The 22,444-nt window shown below is 61.1% G+C and overlaps 1 protein-coding gene across 7 annotated transcripts; it reads left to right on the plus strand.

Moving 5' to 3' along the window:
- The first annotated feature begins 726 nt into the window (after positions 1–726).
- SMTN (smoothelin) lies at positions 727–22,444 on the plus strand. 7 transcript variants are annotated; one of them, XM_037816966.1, is made up of 21 exons: positions 727–863; positions 2,484–2,612; positions 6,997–7,145; positions 7,496–7,589; positions 7,693–7,771; positions 7,860–7,957; positions 9,001–9,318; positions 9,407–9,479; positions 10,108–10,179; positions 10,262–10,783; positions 10,939–11,111; positions 14,139–14,291; positions 14,379–14,454; positions 15,609–15,773; positions 15,881–15,943; positions 16,150–16,219; positions 17,150–17,323; positions 17,583–17,700; positions 18,254–18,405; positions 19,317–19,481; positions 21,969–22,296. In XM_037816966.1, exons 2-20 carry the CDS (start codon positions 2,562–2,564, stop codon positions 19,459–19,461), a joined length of 2,745 nt encoding a protein of 914 aa, XP_037672894.1. In that variant the 5' UTR covers positions 727–863; positions 2,484–2,561; the 3' UTR covers positions 19,462–19,481; positions 21,969–22,296. The 7 variants fall into 7 exon arrangements, with proteins under 7 accessions (XP_037672894.1, XP_037672893.1, XP_037672891.1 ...); XM_037816965.1 differs by having other exon boundaries at positions 22,153–22,285; XM_037816963.1 differs by lacking the exon at positions 19,317–19,481 and having other exon boundaries at positions 22,153–22,444.

A 22,444-nucleotide genomic window follows, 5' to 3' on the forward strand; every position in this document is an offset into this window, starting at 1 on the left:
GGCTTTCCCCAGGGGACGGAGTTTTTGGATCCCCTGGCTGACTCCTTTTGTGGCTGTGGCCGGGTCAGCTCTCTCTGTGCTTCAATTTCTCCCACCTGTTAAATGAGCGAGTCTGGACTCCGAATTCCCTATTTAGGACTCCAGGGGTCCCGGGGTCCAAAGCCCCCGAAGAACTTGCAAGAGAGAAGTGTGTAAAAGTGTGTAGGCTGGGGAAGCGGGGCTGTATGCTTGATCCTGCTCTAACTGAGATGGTCCCGGGCATTTCAGCACCAGAGCAAGGTGCTGCCAGTCACTCGGTACCCGCTCCGAGGGGGCCCCAGCCCAGGTATCCGCAAAGCGCCCTCAGGACCTCGGAGCCCGAGCGCTGACGCGGGAGGGGCGGAGTAGAGGGAGGGGACACCGAACAAAGAGGAGGGCGGAGAGGGCCTGTCCTGAAGTCTCCACGGCTCGGACGACCTCGGGCCGCTTACCCCGGCTCAGGGCGCCATCCCGGACCCTACCCAGTCGCACCTGACCCGCCCAAGCCCGGGCGGCAGCGGTCCCAGGATTGCAAGTTTCAACACCCCTGGTCCGCAGAGGCGGGGCCTTCCTTCGGGGCGTGGCCGACAAATTGAATTCTCCCAACGGTATGCGGGGGTGGGAGGGACCCTCCCGGGGATTGGCTGGTGCGGCGGCGCGGGGCGGGGTCGACGGGGATGCTGGCTGGGCTGGCCGGGCGGCGCTCACACAGTCCCAGGGACGGTTGCTGAGCGGGCCTGGGGTCCCGGGTCGCGGTGCCTCCCGCCCGTGCGTCCCTCGTCCACCTGTCCGATCCCGAGCGAGGTAACCCGAGCCCGCGCCGGGCGGGCGGGCCGAACTGAGAGGTGAGTGTGCTGACCTCGGGTTACCTCGCTCGGGTCTGGGGGGACTGGAATCCGGATATCTGGACAGGGGTTCTGGGACTCACCACATCTATGGGGGCTCCCACCCATCTCCAGGAGCTCTAGGCCCTAGGATAAGGTTCTGAGACCACAGAGAAGGGACATTCATGGACCGTCAAGAATCTCCGCGACCCCCAGGGGCGCTACTCTGTGGAGCAAATGCCCTGAGGAAGCTCCCACAGATCACCCGAGGATCCTCACAATCTCCGGGAGCCCCAGACTGTGGGACAGGGAGACCTGGGACTGGAGGGGGCGGTGGTAACTTCCCACAGTCCCCTGAATGTCCCAGATTAGCAATTAGGGACTCTGGCTCCTTAGAAGATGTTTCTTACAGCAGCTGGTTATAACCACTGAGACACACTCTGGGGAGGGTTACCCCCAGACAAAGTGGGTAGGAAAGAAGCAAGGACCCCAAAAGATGCAGGAGGGATAAGTTAACACCCTCCTGAGCCCACAGGGATGGGAGGTGTGAGCAGTGACTTGAACAGGCAGAGTCCAACAAACCCCAGCTCTGTGGATCAGGACCACCCCTCCACCCCACTCCAGATCCATTCACCGGATGGGGTGACTCGCCAAGTGACTGGGGGTGACTGAGGGATGTGTCAGCGGGAACAGGGGGAGCAATTCTGGAGCCATGTCAGTCACCAAATTCCAGAAAGACATTAGGGCTGCAGGAGGAAGGAGAGAGCTGTGCTGGGGGTCCGAGGCCAGATTAGTGTCCTGGGCCCCTGGGGGCACTTTGGAAGGGGACTCGATTAAATCTCTCTCTGCCCTCTGGGAACACCTGGGTCTTTGGGTTCCTCCTCCCCCTTGTGACAAATCCCTGGCCCTCCCAGAGCCTATCTGTTTGCCTACCTGAAGTCCCAGGGGTTGGACGGGTCATCCTCTGAGAGGCCTTCCAGCTGGGAAACTGAACTCTTAAAGTGTGTGAACTGGCAGGAGGAGCTGGGTGCCCAGACACCTAGCTTCATGGAGTCGGGACACTTGGCATGGTGGGCGTGTGCAGGGACAGTGGTGTGTGCAGAGGGCTGTCTCCAGGAACTGGAAGACAACTCTGATGGCTTAAGCCACTCGGGGTCATGGGAATGGCAGCAACAGCGGGGACTTGGGCTCAGTCCACAGCCAGAAGTTGAGCTTTGGTGGGGAGTGGGGGTTGGGCAGGCCCAGGATGGGTGGGTGGGGCAGGAAACTGTGGAGACTAGTGGACACCCCCTGGTGGTGAACACAGCTTAGGTGGGCCTTGCTGGGCCCCAGCTTCTCAGTCTAGCTCCATGCCCTCCGTTTGATGCTTAGACAGGATGAGGTCCTGGCCCAGGCCACACAGCAGGTGGGCGGCAGAGGTGGCAGGGCTGGAACCAGAGGCCTCTACCCTTGGTTTGGTGAGTTTTTCAGCAAACCACCCTAGAGCAAAGGGCAGCTCCTAGCCAGGAGCCACATCACATGTAGCAAGAATGGGATAGCAATGGATGCTCATGGGTCAGAGAGGGAAACCGAGGCACAGAGTTCAAGTGCCTGTGGTTTCTAGAGACTCCGGCAGGCCTGAGCCATGTCTGTCCCCCGCAGAATCCCTTCAGCTGGCATTCGGTGCCACAGGCACGGGATCTCACCAGGAGGAGACGGACAGAGCTAGGGGCCAGCGAGATGGCAGACGAGGCCTTGGCCGGGCTGGACGAGGGGGCCCTGAGGAAACTGGTAAGTGGCCCCACCATCCCCCAGGCCTGAGAGGTGGGGCTTGTCCTGGCTACCTCTTAGCTGGTAGGAGGTGACTGGAGGAAGTGGGAAGAGCTAGACTGGTTCCGTGTGGCTGATGTGGAGGCCCCCATGGTATGTGCTTGTCCATGTCAGGGGGCCCCCCACTGTCACCACCTGTTTAAACAGTAACTCCTGGGGATCAGGCCATGTGCAGCCAGAGGTGTGGGAAAGCTGGATTTGCCTTCCCCGAGCAACAGCCTGGGCAGTGCCCACCCCAGGAGTCTGCCCCAATGATAACAGCGGCGGCGATTAATAATGCCTGGGATGGTAGGGCCAGGAGGACACGCAGCTCAGAGAGGTGAAATCACCTTCCAAGGGTGCCCAGCAAGGAAGGGGCTGTACCAGGATCCAAACCCCAGAGCTGGTATTTTCTTGGACTCCAAGACTTAGGCCAGGCCAAGGAGAAAGGCTTGAGAGGGGCAAGCGGTGTTGGGACAGGGTAAGCTGGGTCTGGGCCCAGAGTTGGAAGGAAGGGCAGCTTACAAGCTCAGAGCCTGAGGGAACCGTGGGGGACCAAGGGTCCTGGGAAAGTCAAGGCTGGACGGGGCCTGTAAGAGAGAGGCAGGCCTTGGGGTCCCTTACAAGCTCTGTGACCTCGGGCCTTTCATGTTTCCACTCTGAGCCTCAGGTTCTTACCTGGAAAATGGGGGAGGGCAGTGATAACATTCCGGAGTTGGCACGGGGATGGAATGAGGCATGGGCCTAGGTCCTGTGGGGGAGGAAAAATCTACCTCCATGCCCTTTCCCCTGCTTCTTCCTCCGGGTGGGTGGACCCGGAGCAGCAGGGATGAAAGCAGAGGAAGCATGCAAGGGGGGTGGGGCAGTGGACTGTGGCACAGTGCCAGTCTGTGCTGTTGGCAGTGGGGTGAGAAGCCCAGGGGCCCCCACTCTCTTAAGGGTGGGGCCTCAGCCTGGCCCCTTGTGGGTGTCCACAGTAGTGTCCTATCTACCCCCCATGCAGAGGTGGTGGGCAGCCATCCTGCAGAGCAGGGATTGTGCCCACCAGCAAAGCCCACGGCAGCCCCACCACCAGCCCCTGACCCTTGTCCAGGGGGTAAATTAAAGATTTACCTTCCGTAGGGGAAGGCAGGTGACCGCCTCCACCCTCTACTATTCTCCTGGAGGTAGGGGCTGGAACCAGCTAGCCTAGCCCAGCGACTCCAACCAGTGGGGTCTAGTGCCTGCTGCCGCCACTGCGGCGTGTGTGCGGCTTGGAAGGGGTGGGGTGGGGTTTCCAAAAGTTCCCACCCCTCAGCTTGACCCCTCCTCAGGAAGTGACAGTCCTAAAGCAGATAATAGAGGTGGGGGGTTGGAAAGCGAGAGAAAGCCAGGCCTTTCCAGAGAAGCCCTAACGGCCCTGCCCTCCACCCCCGCTCATCCCCTTCTCACGGGGACCACGCTGAGGCTCAGGGTTCTCCAGCCGCCACCCCTCACCCCTAGGCCGGGGTTTCAGAGAAGCTGGAGCGCGCAGCCGGTGCCCCCATCCCAGCTCTGGCCTGTTTGAAGTCTGTTCAACCCGGCCCACCTCCCTGGGGAAGCGCAAACGGGACTGCGCCCCACGCCCCCCGTCTCGCGACTGCGGCGCCCCTTACGGTCTTCCCCTCCCGGCCCCCGCGCGCCGGGCCCGGCCCCCGCCGGCCTCGTGGCAGGAACGGGGCCGTCCCGAGCCGGGCTCCTTCCTGCTGGGGCCGGGCCTTATAAGGGAAAGCTGGGCCCGCTCCGCCGGCCCCGCACCCCCGCGCCAGGCAGATTCGGGGTCCCAGTCTGCTGCTTCCGGCCTCGGCTCCCTCACATTCCTGAGGGCGGAGCGGGGGGGGGGGATGCCTGGGATGCTGCGCGCTGCGTGGCTCTTTTTCTTGGTCCCAGGTTCGAGTCCGGGCTCCGACAATCACTGGCTGGGTGACCTGGGGAAGCTGCTCAGTTTCTCTGAACCCGTTTCCTCTCTCTAGACGGAGGCATGAATGCACGCGGTAGCGGGGGGTGGGGGGGGCTTCGGGTCTGAACCTTCCCCGGCCGACACCTAGCACGAGCCCGGTTGGGAGAGGTGTGGGCGGTGCCCTGCGCGGGATAGGGGTGCGGTTCCGGAGCCTGAAGGCCTTCAGCGCCCCCTGGCGAGCCCTCGCTGCACTTGCCTGCGGGACCCCGGTCTGGCTGAGCCAATGCCAGGAGAATCCCCTCCTGTGTGTTGGTGGGGAAACTGAGGCCCTGAGAGGCGCGGGGGCCTACCGGACGTCCCCAGCAACGAGGACAGAACGTACCGGGAGACCCGGCCCCCTAGAGGGAGGAAGGGCCCTCTTTCCTCCCGGGAGAATTTCACTGGAAGTTTCGGAAACCGCCCCGTCCCCCACCCCAGACAATGGCGCTTTGTATTCCCCCCCCCCACCCCCCTCCACATGCTGCGGTGGGGCGGGGGAGGGCGGGGAACGGAGGACACACAGCAGGAACACTGTGGGTGGACCTTTGCCTTCAGACCCACAGGGAAGGGTCACGTGGGGAATGAAGTTATCCACCCTCCAGCCCTGCCCCACCGAGGGGGGATAGGGTGAAGGCTCCATTTTCCAGATGGGGACCCTGAGGTTCCCAGGGGTTGCAGTGGTGGCCAGGCTCTCACGTCATGCATCTTTCAGGGGCAAAAGCTCTGTCTCTGGGGCCAGGGTGTTGGGAAAGGGAACCCAGGGAACAAAGGGCTAGTTGCTGCACTGACAGGCCTCGGTTTACCCTCTGACTATGGTGTTTCCCGGCCATGTGACCCTCTCACTTCCCCTTCCTGGGACTTAGTTTCCTCATCTGTCAAATGGGTGTAATAAAGTGTTCCGCCTAAGGATTTGGGGCGATTAGGACATGGGGGGAGGTGCACGGTACAGGGTCTAGCACTTAGTCAGGTGTTTAGTAAATGTTGCTGATGCTTCTTGGTATCCTGTCCTTCTCAGTTGCCCTCTTCTCTCTCTTCCTTCTCCTGACAGGTGGGAATCAAACAGGGAGGTGATGCTTATTGCATCCCCAGCTATGCTGGGGAACCCCTTGTTACCGACCCTGCCCCTACCCACTGCCCTGAGGTGGGGGCCATTGTCCCATATAGCAGATGAGAAAACAAAGCACAGAGGTTAAGAGACCAGCCCCTGACCACCCAGCCAGGACTGGACCAGAGTGGAGCCAGCTGTGGGTTCTGGCCCCACCCACTAGCAGGCCTCCTGACCTAAGCCTCAGGAATGTGGAGCCAGAAGGGGCCCCGGGAGGGCTCTGTCCCCAAAAACTCTTCAGACTGGGACAAGTTGGCTCACAACTGGATTGGGCCAACCCATGCTCCCTGCTGAAGCATTTTCCACTCTCTCCCCTGCCACTGAGCAGGAAGGAATGATCTGGATGACGGTGGGGATGTGGGTAGCGCTAAGAAGGGAGGGGATAAGAGGGAGGGTTCCTGGGCTCTGGCCACTGAAGGATTATGGGGTGAGGGCCTATACTTACTCCCATCTGACTGTCACAATCACCTGGGAGGCTTGTCCGCCACTACCTTCCTGGGGGGCCCTGAGACACTTCTCTCCCTTGAGTCTTTGATGGGGGGCAGTAGCTCTGCCCGGTGGAAATGTGGAGGAGGCAAGTCTACCCTTTCCCAGACCTGGTTGGACCAGCCACCCCTAACTTCCTGGAGAGAGGGGGGCTAAGAGGTTCATAGGAGTGCCTGTCCCTCATGGATGTCCTCTCCAGGGGCCTTTGTGGTCCCCTAATACCAACTGCTTCATCTATCCAGAGGCCTGGCCCCTTTAATGGTGGCTAGGGCAGGACAAATAAAAGGCAAAAAGTAGCCCCCAGCCAGGTTAGAAGCCAGGTTTCCTGAGTTCCTCCCCCAGTCCTCAGCAAGTCTTTGTCCCTGCCTCAGTTTCCCCATCTTCCCAATGTCGATCAGCCTGCCACTCCCCAGCAGGGCTATGGTCCCTTGCTCACAGAGTGGACTCCAGCCATCCAAGCCACTCTTCCCTGCCCAGGAACACTGCTAGGGGCCCACAGCTGCTGTGGCTCCCTGTGGGCTCTGGGGGTAGGAGGGAGAGCCGGGCTTGGCACCTGGCTGAGGTGGGCCATCCTTGCACAGTAGGTGCTCTGTGAACTGCAGTGGGATCTCCAGGAATGCCTGGCACAGAGAGATCCCACCCTCCACTCCACCCCCTGCTAGACCCTGAGTGGGTGGGAAGGCACGTGAATAGCTTGGAGCAGAGGGAGTGGAGACAGGCTGCTCATTGTGCCCTAGGCAAAGCCATGGGCAGCTGGTGCCAACCCCCTGCCCCTGGCAGCCAAAATGACTGGCCCCTCTCCCCCGCCTGCCTCACAGCTGGAGGTCACGGCGGATCTGGCAGAGCGGCGGCGCATCCGCTCGGCCATCCGGGAGCTGCAGCGGCAGGAGCTGGAGCGTGAGGAGGAGGCTCTGGCATCCAAGCGCTTCCGTGCCGAGCGGCAGGACAACAAGGAGAACTGGCTGCAGTGAGTGTCAGGGGCTTAGGCATGCAGGTGGGAGGGGATATGTGTGCCAGGGCTCAGCTCGTGTGTGCAGACAGGCATGAACACACATGTGTCTGCTGCCCGTGGGTGTTCAGACAGCAGTGCTGCATACATTCGGAATACATGGGGATATGTGTGGCATGGACTGGGTGCCCCTCAGTGTCCTGGCCAAACCCATGTGGACAGCATGTCTGAGCAAGTGGTGTTAGTGCTGGCATGCAGCCAGAGGGTGTGCGTAGCTCCTTGCCCCTCTGCCAAGGGTCCGCACCCTCAGCCCCCGACCTCCATGCCTGGCCATGGCAGTGGTGGTTATGGTCATGATGTCCCTGCAGCTCTCAGCAGCGGGAGGCCGAGCAGAGGGCTGCCTTGGCACGGCTGGCAGGGCGGCTGGAGTCCATGAGTGATGTGGAGGAGTTGACCGCACTGGTGAGGCCCAGGCCAGAGTGGGATTGGGGGGCAGGGGGAGGCAGGGCAGGTGAAGACCCTGAACTCCACGGCCCCATGCCCACGGCCTGCGTCTCACCCACAGCTGCGAGGTGCCGGGGAGTATGAAGAACGCAAGCTGATCCGAGCTGCCATCCGCCGCATACGGGCCCAGGAGATTGAGGGTACGTGCCGGTCACAGTCCCCACCCCCCTGCCTGCAGCCCACGGCCCTTCCTGGCCACTTGCCTGACACTTGCCCCTTCTCTTCCAGCCATCGCCTTGGCTGGGAGGCTGTGCAGTGGGCGTCCCAACAGTGGGTCAAGAGAGGACAGCAAGGAGCGGGTGAAACACAGGCTGGACCAGTGTGAGGTAAGGGACGTGAGCAGGGTGCTCTGGTAACCTGTGCCCATGTGCCAGCAGCACAGAGCACCAGTGTGTCTTTGCCGGACTGGTGTTTGACTGAGAGGGGACCTCTGCCTGTGTTTGGGGGACGCTGGGGCTCTATCTCCGGTCTCTGCCCACTCTCCTGGGCAACCTCAGGCCACACATCTCCCCCTCCAGATCCACTGTCTCTACCTAGGCCTTCCCCCTTAAAGCCGGCCTGTCTATACCGCTGCCAAATTCCCGTCCCTTTTCCCTTACCACTCTTGTGACAGCTTTGCCTAGCTGAGAAGCCTGGGCAGCCTCCCTGCTGACCTCCCCACTCCACTCCTATTCCCACTCCCACCCAGCCAGCCAGCCCCCACCCAGCAGCCAGATCTCCCTGAAATGCACATCTGACCTGATGCCTCCCCTGCTTAAATCTTGATATTGCGAAGCTGCCCCTCACCCCCCAGACCCAGCCCGCCCCCTTACCTTGGCTCACCAGGGTCTGCATGTCAGGCCCCAGCTGACTTCTGCTGCACTGTTGAGAGCCGGCTCTGTTCTGCAGAGAGAGTGGGTGAGAGAGGTCAGGCCTTGAAGGTGGGAGGAGGTCAGCATGAGCCTCGAGTGGTCCAGGCCATTTCCTCAGTGGCCAGCAGAGTCCACTGGGTCCCTGGTGCTGGCAGGACCCTGCCCCCAAACCCTGATTAACCAGGCTGAGGCCAGGGGTCAGGGGCCTCCACTCCAGGGATCTATTAAGGCTGGGAGTCTCCCAAAGTTCTCCTGCCATCTCCAACCCCTGGTAAGAGGATATCGTCCACTCAGAGGCACTGCTGGCAAGGCAGTGCCAAGAGGTTGGGAAGTGGGGATCAGAGACCGCCCATCGCGTGCCAGTGCCCATGCTTGTGCAGGTGTGCCCACAGGAAGCCAAGCCCAGCCCCCGTGCTTTGCATGCCCTGCCCTGGGCACCTGCTGACTTGGCCTTTAGCGGGCAGAGGTAGCACTTGAGGCCTGGGTTACCTGGGTCACAGCCTGTGGGTCCCTTGCAGGTGCCAGAGCGAGAGGAACAGGAGCAGAAGGCAGAGGCCTCAGAGCCAACCCCAACCCCTGAGGCTGCCAGGCAGGACGTGACTACAGTGACACTTCTGCTGCGGGTCCCAATTGGGGACACACCCAGCCCGTCCGCCTCACCCAACGGTTCGCCCACTACTGCCTCCCCCGAGCCTCCGCTGGAGCCTGCCCAGGCCCAGTGCCCTGCAGCTGACGGTCCAGACGGCCCTGAGCCCCCCAGCCCACCCAGAGCTGCCAGCCCTGAGCCCCAGGAGCCACCAGCCCCCACCAGCAGTAAGGAACAGGTAGTCAACAAGGTAAGTCTTAACAGGGGGCAGGGATGCCAGGCAGGTGAGCTCCCCGGTTCGAGAGCCAGTCCCTGCCCATGCCATGTCTCCTTTGCAGCTCCTGCCTGCTCCCAAAGAGCCTACTGCTGCCCCAGGCCCCATCCAAGGCCCCTCCAACACAAAGAGAACAGGTGAGGGTCCCATCAGGGGTAACTGCAAGCACCACCTTGCCTTCCCGTCCCGCAGCGTCCATTCCTGGCCTTCTGCCTAGAGGATGGGCTCCTGTGCCTGGACCACTCCAGCTTCCTCAGGTCTGGGCAGTCCCTGACACTCCCCCCACTGCCCCTGAGGTGTCCCCGCCCCCGGCCAGCCCACGCCCCCCACCCACCCATGGTCAGAGGCCTCCCTGCAGCCTTGAAAGGCAACGGGCCTCCAGCACATTCTTTTCCCCAATAAGGGAGTGCACCCATCTCCCCGCAGGAGCTGTGGGCAGTGCTGACCGGGGCGGGGTGTCCCCCATTCCCATCAGCAGGAAGGATCTGGGCACCCTTCCTCCAGCCCAAGCCTAGCCCCAGCCTCAGGGAGTGTCCGAGTCATCCTGGGGGCTATGGGAGGGGAAGGAGGTTCTTCTAAGAGAAGGGGAGTGTGCAGAAGCCGGGAGCCGTGGGAGGTGCAGAAGGGGATGGGGAGGCTGGGAGTGCAGGAAACGGTTGGGAGGCCTAGAGGTGGGGAGGGAACACAAGAAATGGACCCCCCACACACACAACTACTCTCCTTTCTCTTCCCTACATGGCCGCCACCCCTTCCCCAACCTGCCAGACCTGGGTGGACCCCGTCCCTGCCAACACTCCCTGTCTGTGCTCAGCCCTCGCCAGCCAACCCAGAACCGAGGTATTGCCCATTCCCTCTGCCCTCCGGGCTCTGGACAGTCCCTGGTCCACCCCACCACTCACAGCCCTCCTGTCCCTCCTAGAGCCCACCCCCTGTGCCAGTGGACCTTCCCAGTTCCAGCGGGCTGGCTCTGTGCAGGACCGCGTCCGCAAGTTCACGTCCGCCTCTCCTATGGCTGCCGGGCTCCAGGACGGCCCAGCCCGGACAGCCCTTGGTCCCCAGACTCCTACAAAGCTCCTGGGCCCCTCCCTGGTCAGCACCACCCCTGCCTCCTCCTCCAGCAGCTCCTCCTCAAGGGGTGCCAGTGACACCGCCTCCCGGCTCGGCAAGGAGCAGCGAGGAACAACCCGGCCCCTGGCCCAGCTTCGGAGCTGCCCCCAGGAGGAGGGCCCTGGGGGGCGGGGCTTGGCTGCCAGGCCCCTTGAAAACGGAGCAGGGGGCCCCGTGGCCCACTCAGAGGAGCCCAGCGCCCCGCTGCCCGTGGCCGCCGGCACTGCCGAGCCAGGGGGCAGCATGAAGACCACATTCACCATTGAGATCAAGGATGGCCGCAGCCAGGCCTCCACGGGCCGGGTGCTGCTGCCCACGGGCAACCAGAGGGCAGGTAGGCCTCTCCACCTCCGGGATGGGCAGCTGCAGCCGCCCAGCTCTGCACCTAAGACAGGTGCTGCAGCTCAGGGTGTCTCCAAGGGCGCGTGGGGGACGAGAGGCGCCATCAACCTCTCCTGATCCTGACGGCAGCCCTTCTCCCCTAACCAGAGCTGACGCTGGGGCTGCGGGCACCCCCCACCCTCTTCAGCACCAGCAGTGGGGGCACAAGCGCTGTCACCCACATCAGCAGCCCTGGGAACCTGGCCCAGCTGGGCACCGTCACTCACGTCACTAGCTTCAGCCATGCCTCCCCTGGGAGCCGGGAAGGCTGCAGCATTAAGGTGAGAGTGCCCCCCACCCCTCACCACCCCCAGCCTCAACATCCATCAGTCTCACCTCGACTGCCCTGGGCTGTAGGGCTGGCAGGGTTCCTCTGCTCCATGCCTCCCCCCTGCACAGACAAGGCTTGAGGCCCAGAGACGGAACGTGGCAGCCCACGGTCCACAGCCAGTTGGTGGCAGAGCTAAAACCAGACGCCAGCATACCAGCCTCTGTAGGCGTGTCAGAAGCTCACTGTTTACTGGCCTTAAACTCATCTCTGATCCTTAATCCAAAATTGGTTGGTGCATTCCTACTGAACAGATGGGAAAGCTGAGGCTCAGGGAGAGCAGTAGGGGCTTGCTCCCCTCTTCTGGTGGCAGCCCCAGTTCCCCTATTCCTAGCCCACACTGGATATCTGCCCCAAGGCTCAGGGCTGCTCACCTGCTCATCCAAGACCAGCCAGGCCCGTTAGGAGACTGGAGATTAGTGATTAGCATCTGCGTCAACATCCATGTGGTGGCTGGGCAGAGGCATCGATGGGGGACAGGCAGGCAGGGGGACACCGATCAGGTGAGATAGCAGCCTCGCAGGTGCCACGGGAACTGAATATGCCACACCTTTCCATTATTCATTCCTGAGCCTGGGATCAGGCTGGTTGGGAGCTCAGCCAGGGAAGGGATCCCCAGCAGGCCACCCAGCTGCCCAGGTAATGTCCCACAGGCTGTGCTGGAGATTGAATGGGACTTTGGTGGGGGTGGGATGGCCGGAATCAGCTTTGGGCCTTCTCAGGGGTAACCAGAGGAAGGTGAGGGAAAGAAGGTGACCTCGCTCCCAGAATGCAGGACCATCCCTCCACCCGAGGCCCTTAGGCTGGGAGGGAGGTGCCTGAATGAGCTCTGGGCAGCAACTCACCTGTTTCCCCTTCTAGAACCAATGAGGGTGCTGATGACATGCCTATAATGCTCTTGATCAAAGTCTGTGGTCGGATCTGAGCACCGTGGGCGGGCCAGGGGCATTTATCTGAGGGATGCACATCACAGCAGGTTGCTCGGTCCACCTCCCTCTTCCTGTTTCCCCCATCTGTTCAATGCTTTCTAAAGCATTGTGGCGTGAAGGCAGTGGAGTGTGGGCTCTGGAATCTGGAGGCCTGGGTCCTCACAGCTACTGCATATGGTGGCCCACTGAGGCCCCTTCCCTGCTCCCTGCCTCAGTTTCCCCCACTGAGCATGGGGCCCTGGCCTTGGTAATCCTTCAAAACATATGCTGCCTTGCAGTGCCATGGGTGTGTGATCTCTGCAGGGCCAGGGCCAGGGCTGGCATCCACCCGCTAGTACAGGCCATCCCTCCCCCTCTGCCCCCTCCACAGGGAGCCCAGAATAGGTTTCTATTTGGGCCCCAGCCCCAGCTGGCAGGTGGCAGGCTGGGAGGCCAGCAGGGGCGGAGCAGGCCCTGCTGCCCTTGCCTCGCCCTCCGGCCAGCTGCAAAGGCTCCAACACTGCCAGCCAGAGGCAGCAGCCCCTGCCACCGTCCCCACCATCACCCCCATACAGCCCCCGCTTTGCACCATGCCGGGGGTCCCGGGGCCTGGGCCTGAGCTGGCCGCAGCCCTCGAGGAGCGATTGGGCCAGGCGTTGGAAGAACTGCGGGCGGTGGCTGAGGCAGGCCGGGCGGCAGTGGCCCAGGCGGCCGAGGCAGCTGTCGCAGCCGTGGAACCAGTGGCCCGGGCAGCCGAAGAGCTGCGGGCAGAGACAGAGGCGCTGGGCCGACGGCTGGATGCACTGGGCCGGCAGGTGGAGGTGCTGAGCCTGCGGCTGGGGGTCCCCCTCGAGCAGGAGCTGGAGCCCAGCGAGCTGCTCCTGGCCGCTGCCGACCCCGAGGCCCTCTTCCAGGCGGCCGAGGGTGCCGGGACCCCCATGGCCCACCCACCGGCCTTCAGCACCCGCCGCCGCTCCTCTGCCGGCCCCTCCCACGGCGGCCGTCTTGTAAGTCCCTCCAGGCTGGGGGGGAGGGGTCGCACTGAGCCAGGCTCTGCCCCTACTGAGTGACCTTAGGTGTGCCATCACCTTCTCTGAGCCTCAGTTTACTTGTCTGTACGGGGGGGGACTGGGATACTAGTGCACCAAGACAGGCAAGAAAGTGCCAAGCTCCTGGCTCTGGGGCATGCATGACGGCTGCCCTGGCAGCCCGTGGCCATGGTCCAGCCCCCAGCCCCTCCCCCGGCCCAGCCAGGCTGAGCCTCCCCAAAACAGCTGCCACCACGGCTCTCCTTACCCTGCCAGCAGGGGAGGGACTGGGACAGTTGGGCTGGGGGCTTGTCTGCAAGGGGCTAGGGCAATGCTCTGAGCAGAATGGGGGTGGAGGGTAAGGCGAGGTTGGGGCTGGAGGCTTCTTAGGGGGTGGCTCCTGGTGGGAGTCGGGGGTAGGGGGTGGGGAGTGCCAAGGGAAGGAGGGACGGGCAGGACTCGGAGAGGATTTGGCTCCGGGGCAGCCCCAGCCAGACACCTGGTCAGGAGCCTATGGGCCCTGGTCCAGCTCCCTTGGGGAGGTGGGGGTGGGCATGTGCTGCCTGGGCACTGGCCCAGGAGGACCCAGGCCTTGGGAATTGGCAGGCCGGAGCAGAGCCTGCCTGGGAGGGGGCTGGGGTTAGGCCACCTTGGAGGTGCTGAGCCTGTGGCTCTGTCCGAGAGAAACTGCGATGAATCACTCAGTTGCCCTGAGCCTCAGTTTTCCCTTCTGTTAAATATGCACAGTAAAATCCCTAATGCTTTTACAATGCTCACTACTGAATTACTGCCATTATTAGCTGTGTTAATATGCTTCTGAGTATGTGTGAGAAGCCCCTAGGACAAGGCTGTTGGTGCCTCCTCCCTGAGCCTAATACCAACATGGCCATCCCTGGGCAGGCAGCCTGGCAGGCTAGTAGTTATTTCCAAGGCTGTACTACAGCCCCAGGGCCTGGTTCCCTGTCTACTGGGGACATGGGTGATTTTACCCCTACTTCTGCTTAAAAAGCCCATGTCCTCCCCACCCTGCACCCAACTCCACAGATGGAGCCTGAGCCAGTGGAGCAGCCCTCTGTTGCAGTGGAAGCGGCCAACGGTGGCGAGCAGGTCCGAGTGGACAAAGCCCCAGAGGGGCGAAGCCCACTGAGCGCCGAGGAGCTGATGGCCATCGAGGACGAGGGCGTCCTGGACAAGATGGTATGGCCGGATCTGGTGGGCTGGCGCTCGGCAGGAGGCAGGGACCAGCAGGCCCCAGGTGGACAATGACAGGGGCTCTCTCTGCAGCTGGATCAGACCACAGACTTTGAGGAGCGGAAGCTCATCCGGGCTGTGCTACGTGAGCTCCGACAAAGGAAGAGAGGTAGAGAGCTGACTGCTCCAACTGAGATCCAGCTGTTCTGTTCCCCAGCTGCTGCCCTCCCCCCTGGGGTCCATTCATGGCCACTCCAGCTCAGCAACTCTTCCCAGCTTCTTATCTGGACCCAGTTGCTCCTTCACTCAGTATTTTCTTGCTGGATCCACCAGATACTCCCTCCCTGTACCTAGCTATTGCTTCCCCTGGATCCAGGTGCTCCTTTCACTAGCTGCTTCTTTCCTGGGTCCATCGATGGCCATCCCAGTTACTACTCTCAAACAGCTTCTCTTCTCCTTCTAAGATCCATTTACTCCCTTCTCTCTCCCAGCTCTCTCCTTCAACCCAATTGCCTCTCCAAGTACTCTCAACTATTCTTTCCCTGATTCCAGATACTCCTTCTCCCAGCTACTCCTCTCCCACTGAGGTCCATTGATGGCCACCTCAGTCCTGCCCCCACTCACCCTCCCCTTCCCTGGAACAGCTACTTCTTCTCCCAGATACTTCATCTCTGGACCCAGCTACTCTTTTCCTCAGATTCTAGATTCATTTGCTTCTCCATATACTCTCAATTACTCCCTCTCAGAATCCAGCTGCTTCCTCCAGGGCCCACTGATGGTTACCCCAGCCTCTGTCCCAACCCTTCCACTTACTCCTTAGGTGCAGTTACTTCCTACCCCAGCTTCTCTCTCAACTACTCTCTCCCCAAATCCAGTTGCTTCTCGGGTACCTCCAATTATGCCTTCCCCCAGCAGGATCCATTTGATGGCTCACTCAGCTACTGTCCTCACCCAGATTCTCCTGCCCTGGCCTCAGCTACTCCCTCTCTAGATCTAGATAATCCCTACTCCCACGCTGGATTTAGCTACTCATTCCTACAGAAACTCCCTTCTTGGATCCAAATACTCCCTGTTTGAGTTCAGCCACTCCATATTCCCTGGTTTCTGCCTGAGTTCCATTGCCACCCTCCCATTCCCTGCCAAGTTATGGCTATCCTCTAACCCCTAGCTGCTCCTGGGGTAGGGGGCCTTACCTCCTGTGTCATTAGTGTTGCTAACAAGTTGCCCTCTGCCCCATCTTGTGTGCCCATGTGCCTGTGTGTCTGTGCTGTGTGGGCGTTGGGCGGCCCTTCCATGCATGCATGGGGCACCCCCCCAACCCAGACCAGCGGGACAAGGAGCGGGAACGGCGGCTACAGGAGGCACGGGCCCGGCCAGGGGTCAGCCGCAGCAACACGGCCACCGAGACCACCACCCGGCATAGCCAGCGGGCAGCTGATGGCTCGGCTGTCAGCACTGTCACCAAGACTGAGCGGCTTGTCCACTCCAGTAAGGGGCCAAGTGGGACTCTGGAGCTTAGGGTGGGCCCACACCTTCCCTGCTGGCCTCTGTACCTCTCACACCCTCCTTTCACCCTCTGCCCCTCGCCCATCCAGATGATGGCAGACGGACGGCCCGCACCACTACGGTGGAGTCAAGCTTCGTGAGGCGCTCGGAGAGTAAGGCCACCTGGCATCGCCCGTGCCTGCCTGCCTGCCGCCTCCTCAGGCTCCTTTTCAAGCTCTCTCTCCGTGCCTTCGCCCGTCTCTCTGTCCAGCCGTCACTCTCTCCTCTCCACCTGTGGCTACCACAGCACAACCCCCCCCACCCTGTTTCCTGATGCCCAGCCTGGGCCCTCACCCTGCTCCTCTGCCCGTCTTTGTAGATGGCAGTGGCAGCACCATGGTACAGACCAAGACCTTCTCCTCCTCCTCCTCCTCCAAGAAGATGGGCAGGTAAACACGGGTGTGCCCCCCACCCCCAGACCCCAGGGGGGTTGGTGCTGCATACCCGTTCTACAGAGGTGCTGGGAGGTGACAGGCATACAGCCAGGGAGGGGCAGAGTGGGTGTCAGAACCATATGCCTGCTCGCCTGGTGATCACTCCCAACCCACAACCACCTGACATGGGGGGCAGGGATGCAGGGGAGCCAGATGCTTGTTTGGGGTCTCACAGCTCTGAGTCGCATCCATAACATTGCATCCTTAGAGGGCCCCACCCGCCACACTGAGCTGCCTGGGGGCAATGCCACTTCCCAGTGTCTGCAAACTACATTCCAGGTGCAGGGGGCACCTTCACCCCTCAGGCCAGTGAGAGAGGGGTGAGCTCCCGTGGTACAGAGGATGCCACAAAGCAGGATCAGCATCAGAATCCAGGCCGGGAACCAGGGCGGTCTGAGGCATCTGAATCAGAGGGACCCACATTCAAATCCCAGCTCTGCCCCTTAAACTCTCTGGAGGCCAGGGGCCTCCGTTTCCTCATCTTTAATGGAAATGGCAAGGGTTCCTCTCTCCTCTTTGTGAAGTTTAAAATGCACACAGAAACGTGCAACAGACGTGAGCCTTTATTATCATTGCTATGATGATGCTGGTCGGCATTATTAGTTGAAGTGCTCAGAATGTGAACTCACCTGGAACTTGACGACACAATGAGTCTTCCCAGAGAACTGCCCCGGGGCAGGGTTGGCTCCCGGCTTCCTGTCTTCTGAGCCTCAGCCCCCTCCTCTGTGAAATGGGGGTGGAGGGTACCACTCTCTGGCCGGTGGAGGAGTGGGGGGGTGCGGGGGTCTGGCGTGTGTCACGACCCCTCCCCCAGCGAGTGGGGCCGGGGCTCGGGAGTCTCCATTGGCCTAAACATCGTCGTTCCCCTCCCCCGACCCCTCCCAGCATCTTTGATCGCGAGGACCAGGCCAGTCCGCGGCCCGGCAGCCTCGCGGCGCTTGAGAAACGCCAGGCGGAGAAGAAGAAAGAGCTGATGAAGGCGCAGAGCCTGCCCAAGACGTCGGCCTCCCAGGCGCGCAAGGCCATGATTGAGAAGCTGGAGAAGGAGGGCGCCGCGGGGTGAGCACGGCCCCCGGGGGCTGGGCAGTGGCAGGCGGGGCCAGGTTTGGGGCATGGTTCTGGCTGTAGTGGGCGGGGGCTTGGGCTGTAGTGGGCGGGGGCTTCGGTTGGATGGGCGGGGCTTGGGCTGGATGGTTTGGGTCCATGGATGGGAAGGGCTTGAGAGTCATGGAAGGTGGGTCCTGGGGTCGGGGCTGTGGGAAATTGAGGCGGTGCCCGCTGCACTCTTGTGACCCGGCTTTGGGCACTGCCCCCACAGCAGTCCTGGCAGTCCCCGTGTAGCCGTGCAGCGATCCACCAGCTTCGGGGTCCCCAACGCCAACAGCATCAAGCAGATGTTGCTGGACTGGTGTCGAGCCAAGACACGTGGCTACGAGGTGAGCCCAGTGAGGCCAAGTCGCCCAGCAGTACCCCCCAGACCCCTGCTGGGCACGTCCCTCGTGGCAAAGTTCCTTCTCACCCCCCCTGCACACTTCACAGCCACCATGTGGCCAGGCAGGGGAAATGGGATGGCCTCTTCTGGATTCAGGAAACTGAAACCCAAAGGGGACGCATGACATGCGCCAGATACCAGAGTGAGGGAATAAGTGGCAGGACCTATGGCTCAGGGCCAGACCCCATCCTTGGAGCCTCCTCCTCATTGCTCTGTGTAGGGGCTGGGTCAATTCCTTCAAGTCAGGGAAGGAGTGATCGGGGGCATGACCATGGCCTTAGCCAGGTGGCACAGGGTCTCTCAGTTGCTCTGTCCCCCTAAGTAGCAGTTTTGGAGTTGACAGAGTTGGAGGAGACTCATGTTCTGACTGATCACCTGCTGTGCAGCCTTGGGCAAACCACAGGGCCTCTCTGAGCCCAGAATGCCAAAGCATGAGAGTAGGGAGCACCAGGGAGGTGGACCCCAGGGGTCCTGACCAGCCCTCCCACTGCCCTTAGCATGTGGACATCCAGAACTTCTCCTCGAGCTGGAGCGATGGGATGGCCTTCTGTGCTCTGGTACACAACTTCTTCCCCGAGGCTTTCGACTATGGGCAGCTCAGCCCACAGAACCGGCGCCAGAACTTCGAGGTGGCCTTCTCGTCTGCTGAGTAAGTGCAGGCCCTGGCCCTGCTGGTGTCAGCCAGGCCACTCCGAGGCCCTCTGGAGCCAGCCAGCCACACTGTCAGACAACAGCTGAGACCCCCTACCCCAAAGAGCCCCCGTCCTTCTCCACCCCGCCCACCCACTGCTGAGCGTGCAGGTGCCCGCCGGAACGAAGGAGCCGCAGGCCCGCCTTCCAGTCCAGGCCAAGGCCCACCAGGTGGCCCTGTCCATATCCTCTCCTTCCTTCCTCTGGCCCCTTCTCTGTATCTTTCCCTTTCTCTGTCCTGCTCTCTCCTACTGTCATCAGAGCTTCCTGCTCCCACGGGATCCCGGCTGGAGATTCCAAAAGGAGGCTCCTGGCCTGGGCACCGTGCCCGCCCAGCCTATATAGGTGCTGCCAGAAGCTTATATAGGACATCAGCAAGCCCTCCACTTTGGAATCGTTGCCCCGTCTGCTCACCTCACCCTCAGCACCCTCCTCCATCTGTCTCTTTCCTTCTTCTCTCCTTTTCTTTCTGGTTCCCCCCAGATTTCTTCCTCTTCCCCCCACCACCTCCTCTCACGCCTCCCTCACCCCCCTCCTGGGGCACAGCTGTCCTGTCCAACCCCAGCGCCATTGTCCCCACTCCCACCCCATGTTCCCGCTTGCCCCAAGAGTTCTCTGCATCTGTGACTGATCTTGGCCCTCCCCACCCGTCTGCATTGCACACCATTAGTGATGGGTAGTGAGCGGCACGTCCACAACAGGGAGGGGGCATGCAGGGGCTGGCAGATTGCAGCACTTGAGAACGTAACTGAATTCATATCTCTGTGTGTGTGTCTCTCTGTTCTCCTCCCTTCTCTCTTCTCTGCCTCTTCCCCCTCCTCCCCATCTGGACCTGTCCCCTGCCCCTTCCCGGCCCCCTCCCCTCCCCAGGACCCATGCGGACTGCCCGCAGCTCCTGGACACAGAGGACATGGTGCGGCTTCGAGAGCCCGACTGGAAGTGCGTGTACACGTACATCCAGGAGTTCTACCGCTGTCTGGTCCAGAAGGGGCTGGTAAAAACCAAAAAGTCCTAACCCCTGCTCGGGGCCCCACGGTGAGAAATGCTGCCTCGCCCACCTGCCCCAATTTGCCAGACTCTGCTCAGCAGGGCACAGAGAGGGGCCTGGGAGGTGGGGTCGGGGGAGGCAGGAGACCCTGTCTTCGGTAGCCAGGACCTGGCAGGTGAGCCGTTCTCCCCATTAGGCAGTGATGAGCCAGCTGAGTGGGACCGTGAGAGGGGAGCCCAGAAGGCTGTGGGCACCCAGGGGAGGCACCTGGCCTGGCCTGCAGGCCCAGGACAGCTAACTGAAAAAGACACAAACTAAGCTGGGATGCAGAACAAGTTCAGGCCAATGGAGGGACAGGGAATTCTAGGCAGAGGGATCAGCCTGTGACCAGGCTGTGGGGGAGAAAGAGCAAGAACATGGCACATCTGGGAAAGGAAGAAAGTTTAGTCTGTTATAGGGAATAAGGGGCCGCAGTCAAGAGGTTTGAACTTCCTCCCAAGGACAGCAGGAGCTATGAAAGGTATCCAAACAAAGGGGGGTTTGTAATCAGGTTAGCATTCTAGAACAATCCTTGGATGGGGACTGGATGAGGGATGGGGTGGAAGGCGATGGACTAAATGGTTGGAGCAGCTTAAGAAGTAGAAGTGATAGGCTTCCTGGTGGATCAGGATTGGCAGGGAGAAGGAGGGTCAAGGAAGTCTACCAGGCTTTCAGTTTGGGCCTTGGGGAGCCATACTCCAAGGTGGGGACTTGGTCAGAGCTGGGGCCAAAAATTAGGGCTCCAGACTCCCTGTTTAATGGTTGGTCCTTGCCCCACCTATTTTACAGAACAAATTAAAAACAGAGGCCCAGAGGGAACGACAGGATTGCCCGAGGTAACTGAGTCAGGGACAGAGCTAGGAGCGCTCTCAGATGCCCCTTGGTGCCTGGAGCCATTGTGGGAGGCAGTCCACACATATACATACACATTACTCAAAGGAGCAGTGCAGGTGAGGAGAGTATGAGCTTGGTGCTATCTCCAGGTCATATATGGACTTAAGAGCTGTGCCCAGCAGGCTGGCCTGGAGGGAGAGGGGCCCGGCCCGGCCCTGATCCAGTTGGAAAGTGTGACTCAGCCATGCTGTTGTTCAAGTTGCCTGGTGTTTGGCCTGTCGCTGGGACAGCCGAGCCCTGAGCCCTGAGCCGTGAGCCCCAGTGTAAACAATGGCTTTATAAGGTCTCCAGGGAAGGCACTGGGGGTGGGAGGGAGCTCCAGGTTGGGGGAGGGAGGCCAGGATCCCCTGGGAGATAGCCACAGCTGGAAGAAGCCTCTGTGATGAGAAGCTGCCTCCCCACCATGGAACAGCTCAGGAAACAAGCCCAGTCTGGGGCAGGGATGACCTCAAGGGAATACAGCACATCTGCAGCAGAGCTAGGAACCCCTCACTCATCCTAAGTGCATCCAAAATATCAAATGTGGCAGGGAATGACTATATTGTTATAAAGATGGGGAAACTGAGTCACAGAACAGGGCAGGGCCTTATCTAGCATTCACAGCTGGTCAGGGGTACAGCTGGGACTGAAATAGAAGCCTTCTGCCCCCCAGGCTTCGCTGAAGGAGTCCAGGAGAGATGAGAACAGGTCCTAGCCCTGCGGTGGTCCCAGTTTTGACCAGGAAGGCACAAGATGGGAGTGGTCCTAGACCATGGGAAATGGGAGCAATTCCTGCCCTTTTGCCTTCCCTGCCTAAGGAAACTCATTCAACTGACCGAGTGCTAGTACTATATACCAGGCATAGAAGATGCAGCAGGGAGCAAAGCAGTCTCTAGGCCGGGTGGGGAAATGAAGCCAAAGAGCGGAACTCCAGCGTTTTAGAGCTCTGGGGCTGTCCATTTCTTAGCAGTCACAACCCAATTCCTCCAGAGTGGGAAGAGAGCTCCAGGCAACACCCAGGGCTTGGAGGCCAGGGTTCCATTGGGTCTGCTCTGTCTGAGCTGTGAGACTTGAAACAAATGACTGCTTTGCTCTGTGACTCAGTTTCCCTGTCCATAAAGTGCAGCTAGCACCCTGGAGAATGGACAGAAGGTTGGCCCTGTCCCTGAGCATGTACTTGGCCTGGTTTGTATTGATTGGGACCCTCATCTGCCTCCCCTGCTCTACCAGAGGCAGGTGATGAGGGTTAAAGAACCAGCCTCTGCCTCACACCCCCTGTCCCTGGCCTCCATCTCCTATAGCAGGAATGTTCCCAGAGGCAAGAGTCAGGGCTTCCGGGGCCTCTCCACAGGAAGGACCAGGCCAGGCAACTGGTGGATTAAATCTTCAAGTGCTCGTGCTGGTCACGGAGAAAGATTCGCCACCGGAGAGGCCCCTCCATAGTGCAAGCCCAGCTGAAAGCCTGTGCCGGCTGGAGTGAGCCACTGAGGGGGGGAAGAAGGAGGTGTCTAAGAGAGGACGTGGGAGGGGTCTGGATCCAGCCCCAGCCCTGCACTCTCTCCTCTCCCCACCATCGCTGCCTCTACCTGGCCTGGCCTTGCTCCCCACGGGGGTGCTTCCAGGCTTGGGTGACGGGCCCGCGGCTTCCTGCCTTTCCGGAAGGCTTTTCCCCATTCAATCGCTCAAGAGCCTGAAGTTTATGGAAGACCGGCAGGCTGCCGCAACAACCAAAGGACCTCGGGATAGTGGGGCGCTGCCGGGGGCGGGGCCAGCGCTGACATCCACCCTCGCGCCCCCTCCCCGCAGGATGCTGGTGGACTGCGTCCCCCTGGTGGAAGTGGAGGACATGATGATCATGGGCAAGAAGCCCGACCCCAAGTGCGTCTTCACCTACGTGCAGTCGCTCTACAACCACCTGCGGCGCCACGAGCTGCGCCTGCGCGGCAAGAATGTCTAGGCCTCCCCGCGGGCGCCCCCAGGTGCCGCCGCCACCCTCCGGGCACCGCCCCTTCCCTGCGCGCCTGCCCACCGCTGCCGTCTGTCGCGACACCCCACACCCTTACACGCAGCGTTTTGATAAATTATTGGTTTTCAACGG

Source organism: Choloepus didactylus, chromosome 23 (genome assembly GCF_015220235.1).
Source record: "Choloepus didactylus isolate mChoDid1 chromosome 23, mChoDid1.pri, whole genome shotgun sequence".
Taxonomy (NCBI): Eukaryota; Metazoa; Chordata; class Mammalia; order Pilosa; family Megalonychidae; genus Choloepus; species Choloepus didactylus.